Source organism: Pangasianodon hypophthalmus, chromosome 26 (genome assembly GCF_027358585.1).
Source record: "Pangasianodon hypophthalmus isolate fPanHyp1 chromosome 26, fPanHyp1.pri, whole genome shotgun sequence".
In the NCBI taxonomy this organism is placed as follows: domain Eukaryota; kingdom Metazoa; phylum Chordata; class Actinopteri; order Siluriformes; family Pangasiidae; genus Pangasianodon; species Pangasianodon hypophthalmus.
In genome coordinates this window covers 5967697-5989296 of record NC_069735.1, presented here as the reverse complement: position 1 = coordinate 5989296, position 21600 = coordinate 5967697, and the positions used below count along the sequence as shown (strand labels likewise).

Below are 21600 nucleotides of genomic sequence, written 5' to 3'. Positions count from 1 at the left end.
ATTAACGTCATGTCCATTTAAGGAATCCAGAAGTGGCTCATTCCTGGAAATTCCTGAAGTTGAGTTCTTTCCCACCTAATCTCTGTTCATTTCACAGTATGAAAAATTTGGAAATGCCAATCAGCCTACCACGCATGGTCTAGGGGAGGAAACCGGATTCCTGGAGGAAACCCCTGAAGCACAGGGAAAATACGCAAGCGCTGCACACACAGGCTGGAGGCAGGATTTGAGCCTCCAAACCCGGAGGTGTGAGGCCATCATAGGGAAATGTTGAAATTCTTGTTTGTGGTTATCAGACACATGCTACTGAAGCAGTAGATAGAGATGAGTTTTTTTCAATTTATTTAAAAAAACAAAACAAAACAAAAAAAAACTGGTGTAATCCTTTAATTTAATTGACTTAAATTAAGTCAGTGACAAAAACTGTTTAAAAATGAATCCTTTCGAGTCTATGACTTTAGAAGCTGTATAGGTTAAACCTGTATCACATCTCAAAAGGCTGAGTGCTATAGTACTGTACTGTAGTTATTTCACATATCATAATCTTATTTTTGATGAGGGCGTCTGACATTTTTTATCCAGTAGGAGAAGGACTTTATTATGATGGGTGGATAAAAAATTAAGAACATTCTACCCATTTTTCAACCAAGGGCTTTATTAAATAATTATTTTCATCACTCAGAATGACAGACATAAGCAGTTTTGAGCAGAGGGATGCTCACTTGGCCACCTCCTCCAGCTTGGGCTCTGTTGAATTAAAAAAACAGAACAAGGGTTTAGTGGACCGACATCACACAAGTAGACGCAAAATATAATTATTCATGGTGACATTATTAAACTACTGTGTTAAATCATAAGAGGTAAAATGAAATCAAGAGCCTACAATCCTGGTTTACAGAGTCAGCTAGAAATCCTTCTGGCTAAGCACACACAATTCAGGTGAAGATTAGAACATCTCAGAATGACCTCAGAGAGACTGTTTACTAATCATGATGTGAATAACTTCCTTTGCTTTACTTGACAGAAACATACTGAAGAGTAAAAATTTGATTTATTCATTCAAATAATTTCTTACTTTAAAGGCTAACTACATTAGGGTGTTTATAAAAAGCTATTAATGAATGAGAATTTTTACATTTGACTATACTATATTCATAACACACATAACATGTTATTTACCCACTGAAAGAAGCTACAGATGTGTGTTTTGGTCATTTTACAGCTCAAATACTCTACAGACAAAATGGGTGAATTCATTAATTCCCCAAACAATGACTTTATAAAGGCCAGTGTGATTCAGCCCTTAAAGGAAGCAAGTCATTTAGCTTGTTCTGTATAACGCAGCCTGTGTGGCTATAACTAGAGCAACTTTAATAAATGCTTTTTAAATCTGACACATGGGCACTGGCTTCACCCACACTAAGTTTGTTTTGTCTGGCTTAGAATCTGATGGATGGAGTGCTGTGTCTGTCCATCTCCCAAGGCAAACTATTGAGCACAAGACACAGTAGTTTAACTAGTTTGCAGTAATGGCAGTGAATGACCTAAATATTGAGAACCTTTTCTGTGGGAGAATCACAGTAGCACTCGGTTGGGTATATAGTGCACTAGATAGATTCTACAACCTAGTAGTGAACATATATAAGGGATATTTCTTAACTGCTAAACTTACAGATCATATATTTTTCATGGATCACATTTAGGACTGTTGGTTTGTTTTTATAAATATATTTATATTTATTTTTAATTTGTCCAAAGATATATATATATATATATATATATATATATATATATATATATATATATATATAAATATATTCCAAAGCCACCAGAAAAAACAACTGAGAGGAGAAGAAACTTTGGCAGACAGTAACTACACTACTGAGAAAAGAAAAAAAAAAAAAAAAAAAAAGAAATGTTTATGTTTTATTGAAGATCTTCACCCATATGTCCATACACTGTACTCTTGACACTCTCTTGCAAGAAGATATTTAGCACAAGTACTCTGTTACAGAATAGGTTATTTCTGTCAATGAGGGATCAGGGATTTGTTTCTGTAATCTGTTGTATCATGCTGTACTATCTGCTGGACATATGTTATAACTGTAATAATTTTCCACCAGATGCTGCAGCACAGTTCAATGTCACTATTTTCACTGCCGATTGAGCCATGCTGTACTTAAATATCAGGTGCGACTAAAATACTGCAGATCATCAAATGATCACACAGTTGCACAGACTGCAGTTTAGTGTCTCTGCCTGGAATTGCTATAGGAGTATTACTGCACCACCACGCTGCAGATCCAAAACTGACCTGTGAATTTGAATTCGGGGAATTTAGTCAGGTCACCTCCTCCATATAACCTTTGCAGTTTGTTAATCTCTTCTGTCATGTTCTTCTGGTAGCTGGGGCCAGCATCAACCACTCCGGCTGCGCTCCTATACAAGAAAGGAAAAGACAGATTTATCTCAAGGTCATGACTTGAAAATGACAAAAGAGCAGTGGCTCTCAACAACCTGGTCACTGATACTCACTTGCTCTTGACGTTGTACTCGCGGATTTTGTCCAGAAAGAGTTTCTGTACAGGGTCCAGATCTTTAGCCCTGTTAAAAAGGACAGCAGAGATGCCGATGTTCCTGCGCAGAGTCACACTCACAGCCGAGCGGAAGACTGAGGAGAGCTGAAAGAGCCGACGGAGTGCCATGCTGTCTCTGTACAAGAAAATCAAACACTTTAGTTATCGTGTAAATACTTGGACACATTTATTCTCAAGCAGCCTGTTCTTCCACCTGACAAGCTAGATTACTACAACTGCATCTGACCAGCTCGCTTTGAAACTCCAACAAAGTTTCATTCCACCCCTAAATCATATTTTAACACTCCCACAGATTAATGCTTCCTTCACATGCTACCCTGATTCTCCAAATTTCTCACTTTACAACTGTGGAACAAATGAACCTGATCTACTTTACTTATTTTCCTTACACAATGTTGTAAAAACCAAACAAACAAAAAACATAAAGCAATCAACTCTTAAGGCAGTATCTATAACATGTTGATTACTAAGCGCAGGTTTATATATATATATATATATATATATATATATATATATATATATATATATATATATATATACGTAAGCGCCACTATAATTGTCCTTTCCTGCGCCATGATGAAAGAGTAAAGGTTAGTAACAAAACGCAAACTCAGGGAACTAAACTGTTCTCAATTAACGTAATGACGTTTTTTTTTTACACAGGAAAACTCGGATTTACATTAAACCCAATCGCGCATGAACGCAGCATTAACACGCCACTGAAATGACTTTAGCTGTCACTCACTGTGATATGTGCTAATGTTAGTTAGCTAACTAGCTAGTCTCTTGCTATAACCCATTTTAACGGCACGCCAAATCTAAAAAATATATGCATTCATCCTAGTTAGAAACTTATAAACAAATATCTGCTTTCAAGAATAAGCGTAGGCACAAACTGACTACAGTTTAGCGCAAAGAAACCCGTTTATAATGAAGAACATCACAGTCACCTTGCAAGTTGCTTCCGTTCACAGGCAATGGCCGCCTCACCGACGCAGAGTATTGTGGGTATTTTTCTTCTTCTCCTTCTGCTTGGTATTTTTTCCCTACCCGTATTTAATAAATCTCACTTACGGTTAAGAGACGACTCTCTGATTCGTAAACTCCCTGTAAGGAAGAATGTACGTCCAATCATAACGAAGGAGGCGGGACTTTTCGAGCTGAATTCAGAGCAAGAGGCGGGGTTTGTTCCAAAATGAGTAGAAAATGTAAAGGAAGGGAAGGAGGGAGGCTCACTGGCGCCATCTACTGACAGCTACTCGACATGGACACGGAATTAGTCAAATGATGCCAGTGCGCACAGTTAGCTTTACTTTTTCTTTCTTTCTTTCTTTCTAATTAATTAATTTGAGCAGTTTCACTTATATGCATGTACAATAAGGTATTGTACATCAATTTAGTTTGAGATAAACAAAATCGAACTGAGTAGTAATGAGATAAAAATTACAACAAAAAATACACCCTCCCCAAAGAAGCCCTAAATAATATATAAAAACATCATCATATGAAGAAAACAAGTTAAATGTCAGTGCTTGTTAATTTATTTATGAATTCATTTATGAATTAAAAAAATAAAATGGTTAGAATTAATGTTATTAATTAGAAATTCTCCCTGTCACAGGTTAAGGAGAAGTTTACCTAGCTTTGGCAGTTTTATTCACAACTTCATTTATAGACCCTATGTGAGTGAAGAATTTTAGCTGATGGTAATTTTATAGTTAAATGGTAATTTATTGTATATTTTATTGTATTTATTGTATATATTACAGGTGTCTACTGTTTTGAGTTTGTCAGTGTTATTAGTCTTCTGTGTAAACTATGTAATATAACACCTCAAGCTACATCACTATTTAGCAAACTTAATGTAGCCAGCTAGCTAGCTATGTTATCTATACATGCATAATAATAATAATAATAATAATAATAATAATAATAATAATTGTAAGTTCTTATACATGTTATACATATTCCAGTGCTATGCACATCGCAGATATGTAGGCTTATTGGTTCATCCTTTAATTCTTTTCACAGATAAACTGTCAATCTGGTTGTCTTTACAAAGTTGCACAACCTGCTGTAAATAGTTTCACTGCTCCTTTTGCCCTGTGAAATTGTTCAAGCCAAGCAATCAGGTAAGGGTTCTGAAACGTTGCAATTAATCTTAAAAAGCTTTGGGTGCTTTGTCTGGCTTGGTTTTTAAATCACCTTCACTAAATACTATGATTATTGGTAAGTATAATCATATTATTGTAAAAATAATTTTCTGCTGGTGAAGATTGTCCAATAACAAAGTGGTGTGCAAGAAGCAATCTTTTCATTACTCTGGATTCCCTGCTCTGTACAACTGTTTAAAACTAACTGTTATCCAAGTCACTTGTTCAACACTTGAACCTGTACAAGGGAGGCTTCAGAATGGCTGGTAGGTTCTCTTACAGCATCTGGTCCATCCCCAACCCCATCTCATCCCTGAGTCCTATCCCCAACCCCATCTCATCCCTGAGTCCTATCCACAACCCCATCTCATCCCTGAGTCCTATCCCCAACCCCATCTCATCCCTGAGTCCTATCCCCAACCCCATCTCATCCCTGAGTCCTATCCCCAACCCCATCTCATCCCTGAGTCCTGTCCCCAACCCCATCTCATCCCTGAGTCCTGTCCCCAACCCCATCTCATCCCTGAGTCCTAGCCACAACCCCATTTCATCCACAACCCAACTGTAGAACCCTGGCATGTATGAATGGGGCTCCAAACAAACCAAATGGAAGGGTGACAAATTGGTGTAACCGAAGCAGAGTGTAAAAGACCATTTTCACACACATAAGTAGCCTGTTGGTAATAAGGCACAGGTGAGAATCTTCACACGTTACTTGCCGGTTCCCCAACCCCATCTCATCCCTGAATCTTATCCCTAACCCCATCTCATCCCTGAGTACTATCCATAACCCATCTCATCCCCGAATCCTATCCCCAATTAATTTAGAACATTCAGGTGGTTACTTAAACCAGTCTAGTCACTGTGACAGCTTCAAAACCTTTATTTGATCATTTCATCATATGTATATCTAATAGTATTTCTAAAAGTAGCTTTAATTTCTTATAGATGGAGGCAATCATAGAGAGGACTTTTGCTGTCCTACAGTGTGACAGGGCTTATTAAATATGTCATTTGTGTTGGAGGTCATGACTCCAGAGGTAAGAATATTCATCAAGTATTTAAAATGTTTTTTTAATTATTGATATTTTAACATCTATCCATCTCATTATATATTCTTTTTTAAGATCACTGTCCTACTTCTGAGGAAGCTGGAGGGCTTCAATAGATACTCATTTTTCTTGTAATCTAAAGATAACCAAAGTTGTTTTTTTGAGATCAGAACTTATTTTTCTTGTAATCTCAAGATAACAAAAGTTGTTTTTTCTGGATCACAACCTATTTTTCTTGTGATGTCAAGATAACAAAAGTTGTTTTCTGGAGATAACAAAAATTGTTTTCTCTGAGGAGTCTAAGTTTTGTGCCAGATTATAGTGCCCCATTCCTACAGCCATATCTCTCATACTACTTCATACTTCATCCTTCTCTTCCTCCTCTTTTTTATCCTGCTCTCCACCATCTCATCCTTCTGCATTATTGAAGCAAGCAGCCATTTGAGAAGCTGCTGCCTAATTCATTTCGGTTACTTTTACATCTTTAGGATTTTCTGTCAGCCCTCACTAGTGGATGGCTTATTACAAGTTTAGCAGTTTTTACTGCAGTAATTTTGTAGTGAATTGTGAAAATCAATCAAAATTTGATTGAAGTGTACACTTGCAACTTTAATTCAAGGGGTTTAACAAAAATATTGCCTTAACCATTTAGGAATTAGAACCATTTTTTTACATAGTTCCTCCATTTTCACCCAAAATAATTGGACAATTGACTGTTAAGCAGTTTCATGGCCAGGTGTGGCTGGGCTCCTCATTATTTCATGACAAATTAAGAAGATAAAAGGTCTGGAGTTGATTCCAAGTGTTGAATTTGCATTTTGTAGCTATTCATTGGCAGTCCATGCGGTCCAGAGAGATGTCGATTCAAGTGAAGGAGGCCATCATTAGGCTGGAAAAAACAAAACAAAACAGACCTATCAGAGAGATAGCAGAAACTTTAGGAGTGGCCAAATCAACAATTTGGTACATTCTTAAAAAGAAAGAATGCACTGGTGAGCTCAGCAACACCAAAAGGCCTGGAAGACCACGGAAGACAACTAAAGTGGATGATCGCAGAATTCTTTCCTTGGTGAAGTAACATCCTTCGCAAACATCTATCCAAGTCAAGAATACTCTGGAGAAGGTAGGCGTATCATTGTCAAAGTCTACAATCAAGAGACACCTACATGAATGTAAATACAGAGGGTTTACCTCAAGAAGCAAATGACTGGTAACATTCAAGAACAGAAAGGCCAGGATTAGACTTTGCTAGAAAACATCTAAAAAAAGCCTGGGACAAGATTCTTTGGACAGATGAAACCAAGATTAACCTATACCAGAATGATAGGAAGAGAAGAATATGGAGAAGGAAAAGAAGGTCTCATGATCCAAAGCATACCACATCATCTGTCAAACATGGTGGAGGAAGTGTTATGGAATGGATATGTATGATTGCCAGTGGAACTGGGTCACTGGTGTTTATTGATGATGCGACTGATGATAGAAGTATGAAAGGATGAATGGAAGGATGAATTCTGAAATATATGGAGATATACTTTCTGCTCAGATTTAGTCAAATGCTGCAAAAACCGATAGGATGGCGCTTCACAGTACAGATGGATAATGACCCAAAACATACCACAAAAGCAACCCAAAAGCTTCTTAAGGCAAAAAAATGAATATTCTTAAATGGCAGACCCAGTTGAGCATGCATTTCACTTACTGAAGACAAAACTTACTTCACTTACTGAAGGCAGAAAGGCCCACAAACAAGCAGCAACTGCAGGTGGGAATCAGGAGGAAAATCAGCATTTGTTGATGTCCATGGGTTCCAGACTATAGACATTCATTGACTGCAAAGGATTTGCATCCAAGTATTAAAAATAATCCTAATATTTATGATTGTTAGTTTGTCCAATTACTTTTGAGCCTGTGAAAATGGAGGGACTCTGTAAAAAACTGCTGTAATTCCTAAATGTTTAATGCAATATATTTGTTACTACTTGAATTAAAGCTGAAAGTCTACACTTCAATCACGTCTTGATTCATCTTTATTTCAGATCCATTTTGGTGGTATAGGGAGGCAAAATTATGAAAATTGTGTCTCACTGTCCAAATACTTATGGACCCGACGGTATATGCATAAAAATGCATGTGCAATCTTGTTTAAAGCCTCTTCAGTGCCGGGGTGTGTGCATACTCCCTTATCCTGCACAGACTGTTCAGTTTATCAGCATGAAATGTGACTGTTGCCATGCCAGCCTTCTTGACAGAAGACAAAGCCCACTCAAATAGCCACACGTCACCCATATTCAAATATCCATATACACCTGGCTGGGAATCTGGTGGCAGCTACAGCAACTATTCCACCTTTCAGCTGAATCAGAAAGACTTTTGTCAGGAGTCATGACAAGAGCACGTACTCACACTCTGAAGTGTGAAATGCGCAAGCAATGTTGAAGTGCGCAAGCAAGCTAAGGACATGGGCAGATGTACACTCTCTGTCTCTAAGAGCTGTCTGCCTGTCAGGCTGATGTATTCAGATAGTGGTTGCAATATCTAGCAACAGTCCTATGTTCCAGTATTTCATAAAAACTAAGTTGAAACTCCTACAGTAGGTCAAAAAAGGTCATGCTGTAGCAGATTCCATCTGTCTTATCAAAGGCATTGGCATTGCAGCATATTAATAAACCTATCATTCTATCTTCTTTTGCAGATGAGAATGCACGCAGGCCAGCACTATGATCATTGAGAGCTTTCAAGTGCTATCTTGGAATACAGATTAATATAATTATCTGAACACACACTCCACCTTGGTAAGTACTAGTAGATAAAAAAAAAAAAAAATTAGAAATTGCAACTACAAGGTGAACAACTTGTTTTAAGACAATAACACAACAGTAAAGCAATTCCAAAATCTCCAATTCCAAAAATTTTATTAATCAATTTAGACAAATAATGAACACACATCATAGGCAATATCATAGGCTATTTATAACATGACTTAATATTATCCCAGTTAAGTCCATTTCAGTTCCAGGTTGTAACACTACAAAATGTGCTAGACACTGTAAGTATCAAGGAATTCTATTTATTAACTTATGTGCAGCACTGTCATATTTACTGAACTGCTGAATCATTTTCAGTGTGTATGTTGTCTTTCAGCTCCCTTTGACACACACACAGAGAGAGAGAGAGAGAGAGAGAGAGAGACAGAGAGAGGGAGAGAATGAACACCACAAATAGGCATCAAATGTGCCATACTCATTCCTCCACACTCCCACTGCAGACTCCCGCTAAAGACCTAACATAGCACGATAGTTAAAAGACAGATTTCCTTTTTGAAACTGATTCAAACCCACGCCTGCCTTCAAAGTGTTCTGTTTATGTAAAATAAAATATTGAATTTTGCAACCTGAAATTGACTAATTGAATATGAGCTGAAATAACAACCTGAAGTTTTTCAATATTTGAAAACTGAATCATTAAATCTGAATTTGTGAACAATGAAAAAAAAAAAATTTGAATATACTTGATTTTTTGAAAACCTGAATTTTAAAATGTGAATTTGTGAAAACTGAAAAAAAAAAAGAATTGATCTGAATTTCAAGGAGGTTAATTCAAAATAAATAAATACAGATGTTTGGTTTTCAACCTAACATATTTCAATATTATGAAATTAACTGTTTAATTTTTTTAATTATTCAGCATTCTTTATATTAATATTTTTATATTAAACATTTTTTTTTTAAAATTCAAATCTTTTTCAGTTTTTTCTTCCATACAGGCTCACATTTAATTGGACAGTTGAAAACTGGAAACACATCACTCGGTCCGATTTCTGCAGTGACATGCAGAAAACAGAGGTTAAAAGATTTCGCTTTGTCATTATGGATTATTGTGTGCTGAATATTGTCCAAAAATTCAGTTTAATCCATTATAAATTAAATCTATAACACAATAAATTGTGCAAAATCTGAAGTGGTCTGAATATTTGACAAACCTGGTGATCATACCATAGTGCACACACTTACACACATAGCTATTTATTTTGGAATACATAATTTTGTTAAAAAAAAAAAGAAAAAAAAAAAAAGAATTTGTATTTCTATCCTGATATTTATTCGAATAAGAATAATTTGCTTCCCACCAGGGAAAGAAATTGCTGCTGTTATTTTTTTTTTTTCATTTTTTGTAGGTGTTCATTATGTAAAGGTCAGTGCAGTTTCAGTGGTTTTCTGAAACCAAATTTAGTTCTGCCCTTTTGAGTTTAGATTTTTCGTTTGGAAAGAAAGTGTCATACTAAACTTTTTGAAAAACAAGTTAAAATGTTATGTCTGGTCCTTAAACTACCAAACAGGGATCTCATTGAGGTGGCCAGACACAGCAACATTGTGTTTGAAAATGCACAAAATGATGTTACACCACATAGAAAATCTTGTATGTACATTCAAAACTTTATTTATGGAATACAGTGTATAAAGCATAGTGTTTCCAGTCAAAGCAAATGTTCCATACACTTACACAGAGGAAGAAACAGTCACACAGAAAGAAAATGAATCCTGCTTTCTGTATCTACAATGCAGTGTCACTGCATCCCTAATGCCTTCCTAAGCCTCAGTCAGAAAACTGCAACCACAATCACGTTATCTATTTAACCAACGATATCAGAGTTATATACATCTTTTTTTGTGATTACCCGGATAGCTCAAACGGATACAGAAAAAAAATCCCCAGAAAACATGACACTCACGAGAACAGTGAGTTTCAGTTGAACACATTCTGTTTGTTTAAAGACACTCACCACAGCAGTGCAGACGTTTTAATGCATGCTAGATGGGTAGAGTAGTTTGTGTCACATTCATCAGAAGAGCTGAGTGAGGGGTTTCAGACTGAGACGATTACTTCCAGTCCAAAGACCCATCACTTGAAAAAACAAATCTGCTCACTTTAATCCATAACCTGAAAATATTGCAGATATGATCTTAGCAAGTAGCCACTGCTCCAAGATCACTTTTTACATGAATTAACCTACTTGCCTTTTTAAATCAGGGAAATAAATGGTGTGGATATAAATGCACTGCTTTCCATTTCTACCAGTGTTCTTTTACTCTGGTTGCCAGATCTGCCCAATATCCTTCTGTGCAGCGATTCATACCCTAGTGAAAATAACTGGCTTGCATGGATCCAATCTAGCAACCTTTAATAAACTGCATCATAAAAAAACGACTAAAGCATAGCACAAGACAAGGACAGGAAAGAGATTGGACTGTCTATCCAAGAGACATAAAATAATTTCTTCTCATTTTTCTCATTTCCTTTCATCCTCCATGTCTTTCACTTGTTTCAGTGTAATCACACCCACTTCTGCACTGCAGCAGCCAAGTAAGAGATGAGACATGAGAGAAAAAAAGAAGCCTCTTTGGTTGCGAATGTGTTACAGGAAACTAGAGGCTGAAGGAAAGAAGGTTTTGTACTTCACGTGGGGTTGTACAAAAACACAAACTTCACTGGAGAGAACATACAAACACATACAGTGAATCCCTACCTCCCAAACCCTAAATACCCTAGATCCTGAAACCCCATTACAAAACACATCCAACCATGTGAATCCAAACGGAAACTGAAATTAAATAGCGTGGAAACAGAGAGAGAGAGAGAGAGAGGGAGAGAGAATAGATCTCCGAAATGCATAGGATGAAAACACATTAAGCTAGAAATATACACACTGATTTTTCCAGCCCCCAGTAGCTGGAGGAACTCAAAGTAAAAAATAAAGATAAACGATAAAGAAAATCACGGTTCTTGTAAATCATGTCTGTATAAAATCAAAGCAGAAAGCCAATTGGACTACTTCTGTTGCTCATTAGTGAAACTGAAGTCATGTTCATGAGAAGATAGTAAATGTTGAAACCCTGCTAAAATGACGATCTCTACGTGAGAAAGGACCCATTCAGACAACAGAGTTTTTCTTCATTTTTTTATCATGCACTAAATAGGTACAGCTATTTTTCTGCATTACGACAATACATTAGACGCAACGAAAGAAAAACTTCTCTTTATCCATGATTTTTCTTTTTTTCTTGAAAAAAATCTTAAAATTAAGTGTTCATTCAAGAGTACATTAGGGTTATCACTATAATCTTATCGTCATGATTTTAATCCTTTTTTTAATCCACCACAGCACAGCTGTCATCAAAGCACACAATGGGATAAGGACAGGAAGTGAAGAAGAAGGGAAAAAAAAACAAAAACAGGAATAGTGTCTTTAACAATAATCAGTTATATCCCAGTGTTCAGCAGTTAAAGTAGTGTGGGAATGGACAGTGTGGGGGACACACGCGCAAAATCCGTAAACTCAGATCTGAGATCAGGCAAGTTTCATTCTAATCAAGAAAAAATCCCAACACCTGGCCCTGAATCGGTGCTTAAGGGCGTCTTCACTACATGTATAAATTAAGAGGTTTGACCAGTTTATATGCATCTTTTTGACAAGTGACCAATCACAAGTGACTGTGCTTATGGCACCACGAGATATGTACTACGGGGAGTGAGTCCTTCCCTACACTGTCCAGAGTGGGGTAAAAAGGAAGGGGTTAGGGGTTAGGGGACTACAGCCTAGCACATAGATCATTAGTTCATCTGCTCAAAGAACTTATAGGTTGGATTCTCGTAGCCGTTCTGCTGCATCTTAGAAAGATGGCGCTCTTCTGGAGTGATGGCGGCATCCACCTGTAAGAAAAAAAGAAAAAAACGTGTTAAATAACAGTTCAAAGATGCAGCTGTGTGCATCTCTCATGGTCTGGGTGAAAAGGAAAAGCATGATACATGCACTATATACAAATATCCAACTGAATGTTTACACATCGTCCAAATCAACTCCAGAAATGTGAGAAAGGCCTGTGAGGTCACTTATTTCCTCAAGAACTAAGCAGGATGTAATGATATATGTTTAATAAGATCCATCACATACGTAAGGGGTAAAAGTGTTTTTTTTAATTAAGGACTGATTATTTTCCTATAACAGCATATCAAAGTGTTTTATTTTATCTTATACCACAGCAGTTTTCCGACACAGAATTTATTTGTTGCATGTCATACATTTAATCAGTTTATGGTTTCATGTGGAAAATCCTCAAAAAAGTACTTTATCGCAGTTATAAATGGCAACTCCCTCACCAACCTTTAAAAAAAAACAAAAAAAACAAACAAACAAACAAAAAAAACAAAAAAAACAAACAAACAAACAAAAAAAAAACAACCCTCGAAGTTAATGAGACAAAAACACAGTTCTGAAGATTTTCCTGTGTTGGACAGCTTTAATTTACAGTCTGACCTCTAGCTATTACAAAGCACTGATACTGGAGACTCCTTTTTAAGATACTAAATAAACGTCTCCTCACATAAAATGTAATCATATCAGTGATTACGGTTTTCAATCTGTTTATTTGGAGCATCCCTGTGCAAGTCATTACTATAAAAATTAAAACAATATGCAGTACTGGAGGACTTATGCAATGCTTGTGTGAAAACCCATGAGATGTCATACAAAGTTTTATGAAGTATATTACTTTGTCTTTCTTGCCACTGCAGGTTGACTGTTTTAGACTGTTGTGTCTGTAATCTTTTTAAATCTTATCTTGGAAGTTATTCTTTTATCTTTACATTCATGAAGTACTGAGAAATCTTAAAGTGTCCACCTTCCGTCTTGTGTTTTGGGAGGTGTATTTATTATGGAATTAAAATGTTTTTTCTACAGATCCTTCCCAAATTCCATTCATTCAGTTTCACACAGCAGTTAACATGTCAGAAGAACATATGAAAGGAAAAACAACACACAGATGTGAGGGCACAGGCACTGACCTCAATCACACCGTGGTGGATGGATGTGTACTGCTTCTTTCGCAGCATTACCAGGGTGATGACAATGACAGTCGCTATGACGACACCTCCTACCATCAGGCCAATAATAGCACCCTTGTTAGAGCTGACGTCTTCAGCGAAGAAAACCTAACGAGTAGGAGAGAACGGAGAAAGGAAAATGTTAAAAAAGAGGGTGGAAGTGACATTCCACCATCCACTGCTAGAGAGAATTCTGTTACTAGGGAGAATGCTCAAGAGAAGACACAGCAGCTGCCATCTCAGTGGGTCTGCGTTGCCATGCCAACTTGACCTGGTGGCATGGTAACAAGGATGAAGCTGCCCCTCTTATGGCACTAGTTTACATCCGATCACAGGAGAGCACAGGGCTGGTGTCCAGAAATGGTGATGTCAAGTGTGTGTACGTGTATTAAAGTGAGGGAATGGATGCAAAGAGGGTAACTGTACAAGTGTGAGCGTGTCAGTAGGCATGTGCGTTACACATACGTTTATACCTGTACCACGGAAGTTTGTAACTTCAGGAGCCCTTTGCTGTCTATGAATTGCAATTGCACGACCCCACCCTCTATGTAAGGAAATGGCCTTGTAAGATAAAGTGGATACTAAGCATCTCTGTTCGATTAGGGGTGATCTGGTGAATGGAAAAATAGATGCCTAAAACAAAACAACAAACCAAAATCCACTGCATGGCAATATTGTGAATCACCATTTTTCTATTCTTCAAGATACTGTATATGAATATTATGGGTCTATAAAAGAAATCTCCAAATTTACATTAACCTCTTATCTAGTTATCAGAATTATGAAGGTGCTTTTGGTCAGAAAGTTACAAATGTTGCCTGTAAATTTGTCCAATGACTTAAGACTTTTCTCCCTGATCTACCTTCTAAACCGGAACGTTCACAGATAACGCACAAAATGCCATCTACCCGACATTCTCCGCATGAATGGGATGCCTGGCTAGTGGCTGAATTTGGAAATGCCAATCATAACTGTATTATTGTGTGATACCACTGTTATTAAATCAAAGATTTTGGGATGTTCTTATTGTGAACATGTATACGTACCAGTTTCTGGTGGTGCACTTCATAAGCAGCGTTGTGCCTCTCCTCTGCCTCCATCCTCAGCTCAGGAACATCCTCAGGCTTCAGACCAGATACTGAAACCAAACAGAGCAAAGGAGAATGAAGGGTGTGTGAGAATTATAGGTGCAATTTTAACAATTTTATGTAAGATTAAATGTTGCACTTTAAAATTTCCACTTTAGAATTTCCTTTCAAATGAACTATAAAAACTTTAAGGAACCCAAAAGTGTATCATAATACTGTAGTAATGCTCACAGTAATATGCCTTTACATCATGTAAAGGTGTAGTTTGTCATTTTTTTTTTAAGGTGAAGGCTAGACACTAGAATTTATAATCAGATTACCAAATTACAAGCTCCTTTAATTTAAAATGAACATTTTCACTAGCCTATTGTATTAGATGCATTGTAGTAAATGTACCTGGGCGAGTAGGAAGCCCTCTGTCAGAGAAGGGACGTACATCAACAGGCTCAACTGCGGAGAGATGAAAGAGTTCATTGTGAGGGTAGATGGTCTATTAGTTATGGTGTGTTGTAAGTTCTCATGAATATAGAGTGTAAAAATAATACCTTTGTATTTCTGGAATGTAATACTAAATACACATCTCGATGAACATTAATTAACATTTAATTATTGCTTTTTCCCTTCTGTTCCTCTTTATATATATATTTTTGTATTATATTTAAATAAACAAACAAATGAAAAGTTTTTCTTTATGTGATTGCTGTTTTGCTGCTATACTGGAGAAGATTAAATTTATATATATACACACACACACACACACACACACACACACACACACACACACACACACACACACACACACACACACACACACACACACAAACACACACACATTCACTGTCTAATTTATTAGGAACACCTGTACATTCATGCAGTTATCTAACTAGCCAATCATGTGGCTGTGGATCACACTTTTCACCATTCTGATGTTTAATGTGAACATTAACTGAAGCTCTTGACCGGTATCCGCATGATTTTATGCCTTGTGCTGCTGCCACATGATTGGCTGTTTAGATATCTGCATGAATGTGCAGGTGTACAGGTGTTCCTAATAAAGTGGACAGAGAGTGTATATTTTGTATTGTAAAAAACATAAATCTCTATTACACTGCAGGTACAGTGTCAGCTGAGTGTGCTGTGCATGTGCTCTACATGTGCAAATGTTCACTCACATTCACTCACTGGCTTTTCAGTTTAGACATAAACACATCTAGGCTTCTTAAATAGAATCTTTAAAAGTTATGCCCTTGATGTTACATTAAGTTAGCTCCCTAAATATAACTATGGGAACATCATATTTTCCCATATATATGACCATATGAGTGTGTTTGTGTGTACCATGGTTCTGTGTGTTGGGCTGGTTGAAGCTTTCAGGATGAATGAAGCCCAGGTGCTCAGAGTCCTCAGAGGGCAGTAGGTCGAGCGGGGCGGTGCTGTCGGGCATCAGTGCGTCATTGCCGTAGCTCACTCTCACGTCGCTCTGCAGTGATGCTAACTGTGCTGACATCTCCTGCTGCTCACGCTGTAACAGTTCTGAGATAGAGTGAACCACAAAAAAAAAAAAAAAAAAAAAAAAAAAAAAAAAAAAAGAGAGAGATTAACAGCCTGAAACACTACGTTTACATGAAAAAAATCTTCAAATTAATTAATTCTGGCATGAAGGTGCAGTGGGTAGCCTTCATGGCTCTTATAGATTTTAGTCAGGCAGAACAGACATTAATAATGACATAGCCTAGATTTATATATTAAGGTCGAGAGCATATTACACTTGACTTGTGCTACAGGGTATTATCTATTGCTTTTTTAGAGTAACCTTGTAATAGGCAGTTGAGAGTCTCACAGTCTTCCAGTGTAGCACAGGAGTGTCCAATCTTATCCACAAATGGGTGCAGGTTTTCATTCCAATCAAGCAGGAGCCACACCTGATTCCACCTGTTTAATCAGTTGCTGTTGGCTTTCAGTAGACTCAGGTGTGGCTCCTGCTTGGTCGGAATGAAAACCTGCACCCACACAATGACCAGCCCTTTCCGGATAAGACTGGACACCCCTGGTCTAGCAGCTCATTTTTAGTGGTTTTAGAGTAACTTTGTTCAACTTTGTTTCGATACATCAGGTGTGTTTCCTGTGTGTGAGACAAAAACAGTAGCACTAACCAGGGCTGCCTACAGTTTCTGCATGGGAAACAAGGCCACCGTGGTACGCACATTTCCACTCCACTCCATAATCCCCGTTTCCATCCCCAATATTTGCAATATACATACTGTGTCTTACAACCGAAATGGTTCTGTACATCATAAACACACTACCTGCACTTTATTAGATTTAATTCTGATTATTTGCTATAGAACAAGATCTTGCCATGGAATATTTTTAAACTAGCCCAATCTGCCATCTCCAACTGTTCTGTCCACTCCTCCTTCCCCAAGCATGGGGCAGTTTGATTCCTGTCCCAATGGGCCTCTTTCAGCACTAGTTCCCATTTTTGAACTCTAAATGGGGTAATGAGCACTCCACCACGATTGTGCAACATCTAGAAAGGTGAACAAATCAGTGGCTTATATCTGTCAAACAGTAGATAAACAGAATTTAAGATTATGGAGTTGAGAACGAGAACTTTACGAACATTAACACTTGTTGATTGGCCCCTGCCTCATGAATGAGCCACCACGGTGAAAAGGGTTGCTTTTAGTGGATCTTGTCAGAGTGTAACAAGCAGTTAGCCAAGTCTTAAAATAAGAGTCTTGGTGAAATGTATTTCAAATGTCCATATTAAAGGCAAAGCAAGGAATATTTGTCTCCATCAACATTCAGCTTTGAAATATTCATTAGATGCCCATCTTATAAGCCATCAGTCAGACTGTTAACAAGATTTAAAGATCTTAAGCGGATGAAAAGCCACATAAACAACGGGAACCGAACCAATTTAGGGCATGAGAAAAATTTCAGAAAAGAAGCTGGTTTAAAAAGGAGCAAAGGATAAAATGTGGGAAAGCATAGTGAAAACACCCAAAAGGAAAGAAAAGCAAGAACAAAATTGAGGACAAGATAAGAGGTGAAGTAACATGAAGATCAGGGCCTGCTGCTCTAATTAAAAAGGGGCTTAAAGACTCACAGACTTGCTGATGCTTGTGACTACACTAGAGTGGATGCAGTGGAGAAGACAGACGTGGTGATGGGCAAAGAGAGCGAGTAAAAGAGAGAGAAATAGACTGTGACTGAATCAGGGACTCACAGATGGTCAAATGACGCACAAGGCACAAATAAACACCGTACACACACAGGAGGGCAAAAAGACACGTGGAGGACATGAACACACACAAGATGATGGAATATTACTACTACAGCACTGATGAATTCTAAAATCTGATTGGTTAGAAGGTGTTGATTAATTTTCTATAACAGCACAGCTCTGTCAACTGTGTCTTCTGTAAAACGGTTTATATTAATGAGCTTGTCATTTTTATAGTAACAGCTCATACACAGAAATTTGTATTACAAATGTTCCATATAATTTAAGGTTAAAGAAAAATAAACAAATGTAATACTGGATAATCATTGGTATGGTCAAGCTGCCTGTAAGGAAAGGTTTCAGCTCTTTGTAACTGTCAGTAAGTTTTCCATGACGGAGGACTTTGAGATTTCCTGTTTCTCAGTAACACGACAGACTGCATTCTTTCTTTGTCTTATTAACTTCAAGAGAGAGAAAAATGAGAAGCTGGTGATAGAATGATTTTATACAAAAAAGGAACTATTTTAAATGAAAAAAAAAAATTAAGCATTGGCAAGTCACTTTGTAATAAAGGAAAATGAGGACTAAAACAATTTGGAGCATGCTGTCACTGGAAAAAAATCCACCTTGGGGCAGTAACAGGAACTATTGTGGGCCACTTCGTGCGGGCCACATCACATCACCCCGTGCTAGATTATTTTACTATAATGGCACGCTCCATGATTTAAAAAAAAAAAAAAAACACTCACCGACTTGGTCCTGGATATCCTCCAAAACGCCTGGAACTTTGTACAGAAGCGCCAGAGACTGGTTCATCCTCTCCTCAATCACACGCAAGTGGGTCAACACCTGAGAACAAAAAGCCAGAGGTCCTGACGTCTGGAACTTTGATCCCTTTATCCCCTAAAGCGGATTTGAGTCTTACAAAAGACACATTCTTTTGCAGGAACAAATCCATTCATACGAACCATGTTGGATATTTTCCCCTCAGTATTGGATTTCGCCTTTGAAAATCAAGCCAGACTCAGTCTGTTATGAACTACTATTAACTACTAGGTGAACTGCACACATGCTTCATAGTCACCCATGAGCTGACTGAAGAATGAAGACAAATGTTCTTTTTTATATTTTTGACAAAGACAGCAACATTTCTGTTAAAAAAAGCTGTTAACCATTTCCAGTTTAATGGTTCACTGCACCACAGTAAGAACAATAAACTAGTACTAAGAAGGCAAAGCAAACCTAGTTATTCCTAAACCGCAATCCACTAATTGACATTTGAGATGTTGTTCACATCACTGTAGCAACCACAGCAAAGCAAACTTAACGAGCATCAAAGACTATTTTTCCAACCCGCTTTCTGGATGTCTGGATATTTGTCTGCATTTTCCTCAGGCTGGCATCTCAATTTTTATCAGTCGCAGTGGTGTAAAGTTAAGCAAACAGGTCGTTATTTGATACTCATAGAAGACACTTGTCAATATGCTTTATATAAAATGTAAGAGCAGTTTTCTGAGCTTAACTACAAATATCACAAGCAACTTTATTAAGGAATCTCATCGGACATTGTAGGCTTACAGGACACAATAAGGAAAGTGGAACTAGACGTCCAATTATAAAAGTTAATTTTTTTTTAAGCATGTCAACATTATCCTCCATTATCTTGTTATTAATGTTCAAACCTTGACAACACAACTTTTAGTGATAATATTATGTGCATTAGAATCACAGTAAAACATATTAATGAGGTACATACATAATGGGTACATAATAGTAATGGGTGCATTTCTATCTATAGCCAAGAATAAATTCTATGAAGCCAATTTTTGTGTCTTATACTGAGAATGAGGTCTGGTTGTGTACCTGAGGTCGAATCTGAGCGGCCTTCTTGGGGTCCACGACGCGCACATGCTCAAAGTGTTTCAGGGTGTGTTGCCTGTCCTTCTGCTCAGCACGCACATACTTCTTCAACAGACTGAACACATGACGTGGCTAAAGAGAGAATGAGAGAGAGAACAAGAAGTCATTCTTCTTGGTGGAAAATGTCAACCAAATGGCCAGCCATTACTCGTCAACCTGTCACTGCCTTAGGGATTAGCACTGAGAGCTGAATGGGGTAAGGGGAGCCATATGGCAAGTGTTATTGCTATTAATATGGATTAATATGTTAATGTGAACTTCCTGCATGTTGATGTGTGTTGATATGTTTGATCTTCTGAAAGGAATATGTTAGATACAGAACTATTTAGGATCGGTTAGCGTGCCCTTGAACATGTCAGTTTAAAACCTTTATATAATCCATGTAGAACAATAAATTAATTCAGCTGTGTTTCAGTGCTCAAGAAACTAACAAAAGGTCTATAAATGTCTCTTCACATTTACCTTCATTATCTATAAATGAGTGGGTATCTATAAATATATATGAATACGCAATTTCAAAATGTCCTTGATGTCCACCTGCCATCTCAGATAATTAGCCAGATAGATAACTGGTAGCAGTCTAGCTAACATTTGTCACAGGATAACATGAATCGGATTTCAGTATCTGAATTAACATTGCGTTTTCATATTTTTGTGTTTTATTGGCAGACCAACAGCAGCCAAAACTGTCAAAATGTACAATAACAATCTAAACTAACCAAAGAGAAGCTTTTATTTTTAATGTTCAGGGGAACTTTAAATGAGCTAGTCTGGACTTGGGCACAGAAATATTTATTGCCCTACATAAGAGGCAGCACTAGATTGAGTAAAACAGAATGCTGATGTAACTGGGTTTTACTATAATATCAGCAAATGCAGTATTGAACACTCAGATTAAAACACTTCTTTATGAATGTTTGCTTGTACCATTTCCGTAGTAGTAATACAGTCCCATTTCAACATGCTACGTGTACTATTATCACTATCTGAATACAGGGTCCCAGATGCAAGAGGTTGAGATTCATCTAATTCAATTTCTGCTCGATGCTTCTGTGTCAAATTTTAACTACAACAGGCTAGAAAATGAAAAATGAAAATTGGTTTCAGAGCAAGGCTGGAGGGAGGAGGAGAGACAGCGAATGTGTGTAAAGGAAGAGAGGTGTCAGAAAAGCGCTGGAGCAGAAAGACAGTAAATGGATGGAGGGAGAAAAGAACAGTGTCATATGGAGGGCACAGATGGTGAGAGGGTTATTACTGGGAGCTGGAAGTATGTGAAAGTGTGTGCATTTAATTTTGTGCATGTGATCTGCTTGTTTGTGCATTATTTATTTTGCATTTGTTTAGTCCTTATTGTATCTCTAGGCACACTAGGGACTAAGAGGCACATGCTATATGTTGCCAAAGTGAAATGTGAGACATATTCAAACACGCTGGGTGTGTCAGTGCGTGTGTGTGTACCCGTGGCTGGTCTGCCTGCAGGGCGCTCAGAAAATTCTCGAGTGCAAGGCGTCGGCGGTCATTGAGAAGGGCCTCCACGCGAGCCATATGAGTTTCCACTAGCTGCTGCCTCTCGCTGGCCGCCTCCTTCTCCAAAGCCTCCACCTTCTCCTGGAAGTGCTGTTTAGAAAGAAGTGAGAAGAATGGGGAGAATACAGGAGAAGGAGAGGAGAACAGTGGGAG

General features: G+C 37.6%; 2 protein-coding genes and 1 long non-coding RNA gene across 4 annotated transcripts in view; 1 reads left to right on the top strand and 2 right to left on the bottom strand.

Moving 5' to 3' along the window:
- Positions 1-637: 637 nt before the first annotated feature.
- On the bottom strand, positions 638-3685 carry atp5pf (ATP synthase peripheral stalk subunit F6). Its single transcript, XM_026931707.3, has 4 exons — positions 3548-3685; positions 2536-2712; positions 2315-2439; positions 638-747 (listed from the first exon to the last, which is right to left on the bottom strand). The coding sequence occupies exons 2-4, from the start codon at positions 2703-2705 to the stop codon at positions 719-721; spliced, it is 324 nt and encodes a 107-aa protein (XP_026787508.3). The 5' UTR covers positions 2706-2712; positions 3548-3685; the 3' UTR covers positions 638-718.
- Positions 3686-3872: 187 nt separating this feature from the next.
- LOC117596178 (uncharacterized) lies at positions 3873-9346 on the top strand. Its single transcript, XR_004577356.2, has 6 exons — positions 3873-4121; positions 4219-4279; positions 4629-4729; positions 5699-5790; positions 8498-8597; positions 8947-9346. It is a non-coding gene; the product is annotated as an uncharacterized LOC117596178 (long non-coding RNA).
- Positions 9347-10217: 871 nt separating this feature from the next.
- Positions 10218-21600, bottom strand: part of appa (amyloid beta (A4) precursor protein a) — a 34376-nt gene continuing 22993 nt past the window's right edge. For both annotated transcript variants that reach the window (XM_026931626.3, XM_026931625.3), the window contains 8 exons: positions 21379-21537; positions 19864-19992; positions 18750-18849; positions 16110-16304; positions 15168-15221; positions 14730-14821; positions 13645-13791; positions 10218-12513 (listed from right to left, as the gene is read on the bottom strand). In XM_026931626.3, coding sequence (XP_026787427.1) covers positions 12415-12513; positions 13645-13791; positions 14730-14821; positions 15168-15221; positions 16110-16304; positions 18750-18849; positions 19864-19992; positions 21379-21537 — 975 coding nt within the window. In that variant the 3' untranslated portion in view covers positions 10218-12414. The remainder of the gene's footprint in view (positions 12514-13644; positions 13792-14729; positions 14822-15167; positions 15222-16109; positions 16305-18749; positions 18850-19863; positions 19993-21378; positions 21538-21600) is intronic.